General features: G+C 27.3%; 1 protein-coding gene across 1 annotated transcript; it reads left to right on the forward strand.

Moving 5' to 3' along the window:
- The first annotated feature begins 7,094 nt into the window (after positions 1-7,094).
- LOC132804409 (uncharacterized) lies at positions 7,095-8,617 on the forward strand. The gene is made up of 4 exons (XM_060818721.1): positions 7,095-7,359; positions 7,520-7,598; positions 7,744-7,838; positions 8,527-8,617. The coding sequence occupies exons 1-4, from the start codon at positions 7,176-7,178 to the stop codon at positions 8,550-8,552; spliced, it is 384 nt and encodes a 127-aa protein (XP_060674704.1). The 5' UTR covers positions 7,095-7,175; the 3' UTR covers positions 8,553-8,617.

Here is an 8,617-nt window from a genome sequence, read left to right on the forward strand (position 1 = left end):
ACAATTCACACACAGCCAAATAAATTAATATTTTATTCGGGTAAATGATACCCGGTACCCGGGGGGTCAAACACAAACGTTAACCAAAATAGTCGAATAATATACCGAATCGAAGCTTGAGCGACGAGGATTACAAATCCGGTCTCCATCGACCCCAATTCTGCCGGAGGTGGCCGGAATTTGGCCGGAAAGTTTCGGCCGGTTTTCAATTCCTCGTATCTTGCAAACCGCTTCGAATTTTTGAGATTGGAGGCCATATTTGAACTCAGAGGACCCAAAATAGGAGAAGAGGAGGTTTAATTCGGACTGGGCTGGCCGAAAAACACAAGAAAAGAGGAGAGAGAAATTTATATAACCTTAAATAAATTAAATTTAATTAAATAATACTAATAATAATATTTTTTTTAAAATAATAATAAAATAATATGATATTACACATGGTTGACATGTGGCTTCTCAACATGGTGACACATGGTCACCTTCATTAAGTCACACGTGACACATCGTTACGCGTTTAAAAATAATATTAAAATAATACGGTGTTTGAAAAACTCTACAGGTCCATAACTTCCAAACCACATGTCCAAATTGGACGTGCCGCTAGTCTACGGACTCGTATCAACTAGCACTTCACAACCATGCATGAGTCAACGCTCAACTTTGCATGAATAAAAAGTCAACTCCGGCACCCCTTGGACAATTTGGACCTCAACTTGTTTTGCTCATAACTTTCAAACCGTAGCTCCGTTTTTAACATGCTACTAGTCTACGAACTCGTGCCAACGTGTACTTCGTAACGGTACCTCAGTCAACCTAGAATTCCAACCGAGTCAAAAAGTCAACTTTTGACCCCCTGGTCAATGGTCAACAGTCAACCTCGGTCAACGTGTAAAAATTCCGACATGGTTTGGGACGGGGTGTTACAATATATATAGCAGTTTTATTTACTGATTTATTTACATGCAATCATTCTTATAGAATATATTAATTGATAATTTATCAGAACCTTTATAATTAACTTTTAAAATTTTTAAAAAGTTAAATTTAAAGATATATTTAGAGTTTATATAACCTTAATGAAATATTAAAATTTTAAAAAAATAAAATAAATCTTGTTAAAATTTATATAAATATTTAATATATTTTTAAATGTCAACCTTTAAAAAAATATATATATAAAAGCTAATATAAAAAGGGTTGAAATCATTGGTTGTGTCCCGAAGGGAGAATTTATTTCGTTTACATATAAGCAAATAATTTGTTAATATTTTAGTGATTGAATAATCATATGTATAAATAAATTTTAAATATATAATTTGTTAGGGCCTAGGATCTTTTAAAAAAAATGAAAAAGGAAAAAGTCTGAAACTCGTTTTTCATGTGGCAAAATTAATAGTGCTTATGTGGCGCTCCCTAAGAATAGGGTTCATTACTTTATGGAATATTTTTGGCACTTTATGACATTGCATTAGCCACGGAATGAGGGATTTTGTCGGCGAGTCAATATCCACTATATATCCATTTTTCAAACTCCCTCAAGCCGATTGGTTTGATTGAAACTCAGTGAGAATGCGGCATAAAATCAAATCTAACAATCCCATAGTCTTTTTTAAACATACCTATTTATAGATTATCTTTTTTTAACCACTATCTAATTTTCTGATATGATAAAATCAAGTCTAACAATCCCATAGTCTGTTGGGTGTTGCTGTAATGGTAATGGTGATGCTCTTATAAGCTACACAATATATATATATATATAACACTAACAAGTAGTATATAAATCAAAGCTAAAAAAAAATCACAAAATATATAATATAACTAGGCATTTTTTTTCCGTAATCATATTTCATGTTCCCTCTCCTACAATCCAAACATAGATATAACCTATGCTCCATTCACCCCCAAACAAAAAAAAAAAAAAAACAAAAAAACAAAAAAAAAATAGATATAACCAATGCATCAAAAGAGAAAAACAATAATGATAACAATAATGATGATCCAACCTTATCACTTTATCGCAATTTCTTGAATTCAATAGTTTGGTCGATATTTGGCTCGTCTTTGGTGGTGGTGTGTTGTTTTATATCGATAGATTTAAGTGTTTGTTTGGTTGTTTCTGGTTTTGAGTTTTTTCTTTAAAACTGTCACTTTAACTGCGTAGGATTGATTTATTATTCAAATGATAATTAGACGACAAATTAAATAGAAGAAAAAAGATATCAACAAATACAAAATTGAAAAATAATTTCAAACTATCTTAAATTTTTATTTATATCTTTTTAACCATCATCAAAAACTAATATAAATCCTGCACAAATAATATCAAAAAAAGTCTGCACAACTAAAATGGAAAAGAAATAATAAATAATAACCAAAATTAATTTTTTTTAACGCAAAAAACAATAATAAAGTTAAAAGTCTGTCTAAGTCATTTTGGCATCATCTGACACACATGTCTCACATATTGTTACCTCACCAAAAGAAATTAAATAAATAAATGTCTAATATTGTAATGTATATCAATATCTGCCACCACATCTTTTCCCCACGTGTCTAGGTGTATATTATTGACCTCCTATCATTGATGTTTGTCATAAATTAGATAGACTTTTGCAAAATTATTATTATTTTTTTAATCGCTTATTATGCATGCGGTCTTTTTTTATTAGTTTTCTTTTCAATCATTTACAATGAACATAAATTGTAACAATCAAAGGTTAAAATAAACATAAATTGCTTTCTATCACTTATTTTCCATGCCGACTATTTGTATTAGTTAAAAGTAACAATCAAAGATTTATAAAAAATAATTTTAAAAAAATAACAATCAAAGGTTAAAATATTATAAATTACTTTTTATTTCTTATTTTCCATGCCGTCCATTTGTAGTAGTTAAAAGTAACAATCAACGATTTATCAAAAAATAATATTAAAAGAAAAGTTGACAATCAAAGGTTAAAATAAAACATAAATTGCTTTTCGATCACCTATTTTTCATGCAGTCTATTTGTGTTAGTTAAAAGGTGACAATCAAAAATTCGTCCAAAAAAAAAATATATATATATATATATATATATATATATGTATAACAAGTTAAAATAAAATATAAAAAATTATACTCAAAACTCATTTATAAATTTTTTCAATTAATTTTTACTGTTACAAATCAATAAATATAATTATGATAAAACCGGTATGAATGAAATCGATCAGTTAAAATAAACATTTCCTTCATATAATATCTTTGATCATGTTATAATTACCTATAAATCTAATTAAAATTATTTTGTATCACTTTCCAATGAATATCCACATGTTTTTCATCACTTACACAAATTTCATTATTTTGACACGCATGCCCTTCCCTTGCGAAAGTTCACAAGCCATATATTCGAACTATGGCTTTTTGAAGGGATATTGCTGTGGGATGTCTAATATTGTAATGTATATCTATCAGTGCATCAATTATTTGGTAACTAATATGGATATATAAAAGCTCTCCGAGTAAACTATTCGCAAAATCAATTTTCTTTTACACAATAATTCTAAATTGGGGTCTTTTAATCAAAATAATTACAAAAGAAAATACAAATGACAAACGTAATTTTTTTTTTTCTTTTTCTTTTGAAGGATAGAAAAAAGGCAATATGAATGAAATAATTCAAATGACATGTCCTTTTATTACATGTCAATTACTTTACATCCACATGGATGGATGACAGATAAGTACAAAAGTTTCAGCAAAAAGAAAATGATAAGTACAAAAAGATGAATCAGGTCCAATTATTAAAGACATTTTTGGCAACATATGACATCGCCTCAATGACGACGACTGATTGTCCGTCAGTCAATCCTCCATTTATCCAAAATTTTCGTACATTCTCCGAGTCTGCTTGGTTTCAGTATTTTTTTTCTTATCAGAACAGATTGGTTTGAGACACTCAGTGAGAATGTGGCAATATATATATATATATATATATATATATATATATATATATATATATATATATATATTTTTAAAGAAAAGTTCAGCGGTAAAATGTTTACATGATAAAATAGAACAATAAGGGATTTAATTTTCAATAAGGTGGAAAATCGTGAGAAAAAAGGTTTAAAATTAATATGTCAAGAGCCTATAAAAAAACTAGTCTTCCATATTTCTGTTTTGACAATATTATTCTTCTCATTAGAAGTGCTATTTTGATATTGACTATATTAATGGAAAAACTAAATGTCAACAATTAAGTAGGAAAAAAGAATACGAATATGAATTTCACAAAAACATATATAGCTATTTTCCATTTATTACATAATCGTACAAGAAATATATCAAATTTTCATTAATAAATAACTTATTTAGATAAATTGTAATTTTTTTTTAATATAACAAGTTCTATATAAAGAAAAAAAAAAACACTTAGGGTTATGGCCCTGATTTGTGACAATACAACTAGAAAAGTATTATATTTAGTAGTTTTGTCATGTTATACGTTATTCTTTATAATCATTATGTACAATATATATTTAATAATTTATAATCATGCACAATGTAATAAGATTATAAAATAAAGCATGTCAATCCTATATAAATATTGTCACATGTTTAATGACGAATGATGATGGCTTATTATATTACATCATCCATGTTTTTTAAGGGCTGTATATACAAGTTCTTCCATTTAATTATTGAACTGATTTTTTCCCCCCATTTTATAGTATCAGTTTTGGAATTGTGGAAAGAGATAAAAATTAAAAAAAAAATGTATTGAAATAATTATGAAAGGAAAGAGTTAGTAAGTTTATAAGCTTCAACCCAAAAAAAAAAAAAAAAAACCATATATATAGCTAGACCTTGCAACTAAGATTTTTTTCTTGGTAATCTTATTTGATGGTTTTACCTCCCACAATCCAAAGCTAGATCGAAATAAATCTGACAAAATTCTACATGATAAAATAATATGGCATGAATTTGGATAAGATTAGCAGTATTTGGATTTTATTTTAAGCCCATAACAGCATTAACACAATAAAACATGCTAATTAACGAATTGGTAACAAAGAAAGAATGTGTTAAAGAATATATTTTTAATATATATTATCATATTTATTACTCTTTAATACTATTCAATATTATTTTCTTAAATGTAATATTTTTAATTCATGTATTGAATATTTAATTTTGTAAAGATAATCATTATTTTTTTTGGATTACTAATACCGTTAATAAAGTACAAATTTGTGTTAGTTATATTCATTTAAATATTTTTGTTATCAATTTTATAGTCAAATTCAACGTATTAACGAATAATGTTAAAGATTATATCATAACGCAATGAATGATTTTAAATTTATATATTTTAATACAAAATCTTTAAAGTTCACGATAAAATAGAAAATGAATTCATTATAGTACTACATGAACACAACACATTATAGGTCTAGATATCTAACTTTATTATTTTCTCTCACACAAGCTTTCTAACTTTAACGTTCCACCAAAAAAAGTTTTCTAACTTTAACTTTACTTGAATATTTAACTTTTTCTTACATGTGTACGCGTAAATGACATTTAATATTTAGCAAATAATTGTATATACTTAATCAAATATTAAATATCATTTTGGCATCGAATGATGCTATGTAGACGTGGGATCCTTACATGCCTCACACATTGTTTGTCATTATTAGCCACAATAATTTTCTACTTCTACTTCGAAGTGTGGACAATGTGTGGAATAAATGTATGAGTTGATTTGGTAAATATATTGTTAAGATAAATGTTTACTTTAATATTATGAATTTTTTAAATGTTTTTAAAAAGTAAATAAATAAAACATGTAATTAACTAATATTATTTTTGCATAGTAACATTGGATAATAATTTTTAAATTGGTTTTCAATATATTATATATCCATGCCACATAGATACCAACTATTCATTTTTATGCCATATTATAACGCTCTTTTTTTCACATTTATGTAAATAATAACAGACTTAACAAATTTATTAGAACCAGCTTTAAATTTGTAGGAAGTAAGATATATATATATATATATATATGTGAAATATTAATAAAAGGAAAGAGTTATTCAATTGTAATTAATTATAAGCTTCACAAAGTGAGGGGAGAGTGAGCACAGTCAATCATTAATGGGCAAACTAGTAAATGTATAACAATAAAAAATATTAATAACAAATAAAAGATAGGAAAATTTGAGGAGTGGAGACCAGTGGTGGAAACAACTACCATGGAAAAGTAAACTTTATAATCTCTAGTTAACATTTAAATTTTAATACATTCATCAGTGGTCATGCGGTAAATATTGATTGGTCAGCATTTAAAAGCTAACCAACAGCCATCTGCCACGAAAGTGGACGATAATAACTGTGCTTTTTTTTTTTTTAATAAAAATATATGTATTTTTATTAAGGCCATGCCGAATAGAATTATAGAGTGGATAAAAGTATTAAAGACTTGTCAACTAAGTCAACATCACCTAACGATTCAATCAATATGTGTTTTCATCCAAGTTTTAACTAAATTTTTAAGTATTTAGTGACATGCAATAGCTACAATATAAATAGTCAAGATTTATTTTTTTCATTTATCATTATATTTTTTTTTTCTCAATTTACATAATTTAACGGAATGTTACAGTCAGTAAATTAAACCACAAGATTTATTCTTAGTTTTTTTTTTTTTTTTTCTCTTTTTACTTTCTTTAACTTTAGTTTTCTTCCTAACTCTAACAATCCAAATTTCAATAAAAATTTTAGCTGGTGATTGGTTTTACTTTTGTTTTTAAGTTTTTAAAATTTCATATTACCCAAGGTGCCAATTTTTATTTTTTTTCTTTTACTGGTATCCCAGGAAAAAAAAAGCAGTTTTATTTATTAATTGTTTTAATTTATCGCAGAATAATTAAATTGAAGCTTACAATCATTTAATGAAAAAAAATAATAATAATAATTTGGAAGTTAATGAAAAGCATAGTTCAGTCTTTAACAATTTAATTATTAAATTGACACATGTGACTCTCAAAAGCTTAGGTAAAACATCGATGAGAACAAGATCCTGATCAATTTAAATTTCCACCCATAGCCGAGAATTATCAGCAAATTAAATCTCATAGAAGCCTGCCACCAACAACAAAAAAACCTCATAGAAGCCATGGTGATCATGAGCACTGCACGCTCTCACACCACCAAGGCATCGTTTCTCCGTATCGCTCTTCTCGCTTCGTCCAATAGCTGGGCGAGACATCATTTTGCCTGGAAGATTAAATCTCTCGCGACCGTGCCGACCAAATTCTCTGCATCATCTCTTACTTTGAACCAATCGTTTCCTAATCCTTGTACTCCCATCTCTTTTACCTCTCTTCTGTATTTTAATTAAGCATGATTTCTTTAAAGGAATTACAATATATATATATATATATATGTATGTATATATATATATTTTATATGTATTCTAATTAATTAAACTGAGAAATACGACAATGAATTTTCCGACAGACAAAACTAGTCTTCTTGGTGTAGCTTTTACAAGGCAAGAGACTTCCAATTGGCAGCTACAGCATAGAAGCATCCACAGGTAATATTTATTTATTTATATAACCTGATTGCGTTGGTGATCAGAATTAATATTCTTTGGTCATATTATACATGTATAGTTTCCCAAATGTTGTTTACGGGTTTTTAGTTTTCCAGTCTAGTCTAATTGTTTTTTGTGTGGGCAGCTCGCCGATCAAATCTAATCAACGGATGTACGGGTATAATCATATCAAAATGGACAACGTGGTATCTGATCACTTCCCAAAATTTAGTGGAACAGGTAATTGGTGAAATTAAAGTTGTTGCATTAATTGATTATACAAACCTTTTGTGTGAAATGCATGCGAGTATGATATTGTCATGTTGGAAATATATCCAGGTTCTCACAAAATTACAAATAGCCATGAATATATTCCACTTGGAAATGGTATCATGTACACAGATATTAGACCGGGCGAATATGAAAAGGGTATTGAAGTGGGTTGCAAGGTTTGTTCATTTTCTAATATTTATATATATAGTATATTCTACTAGGCAACGCCATCTTATGTAATCCTTTTGAAAATTATTATCGGTCCTGTTTGAGTGAAATATTACCTACATGGACATTGAACAGCATGAAGAATAAAATTATATATATGGATATATATATATATATATATATATATAGTTAACTTAAATAAATAGATTTAATCATTTAAAACCTTTTAAATTTGATGTGACATATTACCATTTATCAAATTTAAAAATTTTAATAATTAAGCTTATTTATTTTCAATTTAAAATATTGAAAATTTTCTTATTGTATATAATAGGGAAGAAAATTAATGTGTAAAGAAAGAAGCATATATATATATATATATATACATATCAATTGGCAAAATCTACCATCTTAATAATTAATTATTCGAACCATAGAAATTTTCTTGATTTTGTAACTGCAATTAATAGTAACTGTTAGCTTGCAGTTTGTTATAGAATATACACTCTTTGATGAGGCAAAGAACTGGATACACCATCAAGATACAAAGAAGATGAAGTTAGAGGACCTTTATACAG

Source organism: Ziziphus jujuba, chromosome 7 (assembly GCF_031755915.1).
Source record: "Ziziphus jujuba cultivar Dongzao chromosome 7, ASM3175591v1".
In the NCBI taxonomy this organism is placed as follows: domain Eukaryota; kingdom Viridiplantae; phylum Streptophyta; class Magnoliopsida; order Rosales; family Rhamnaceae; genus Ziziphus; species Ziziphus jujuba.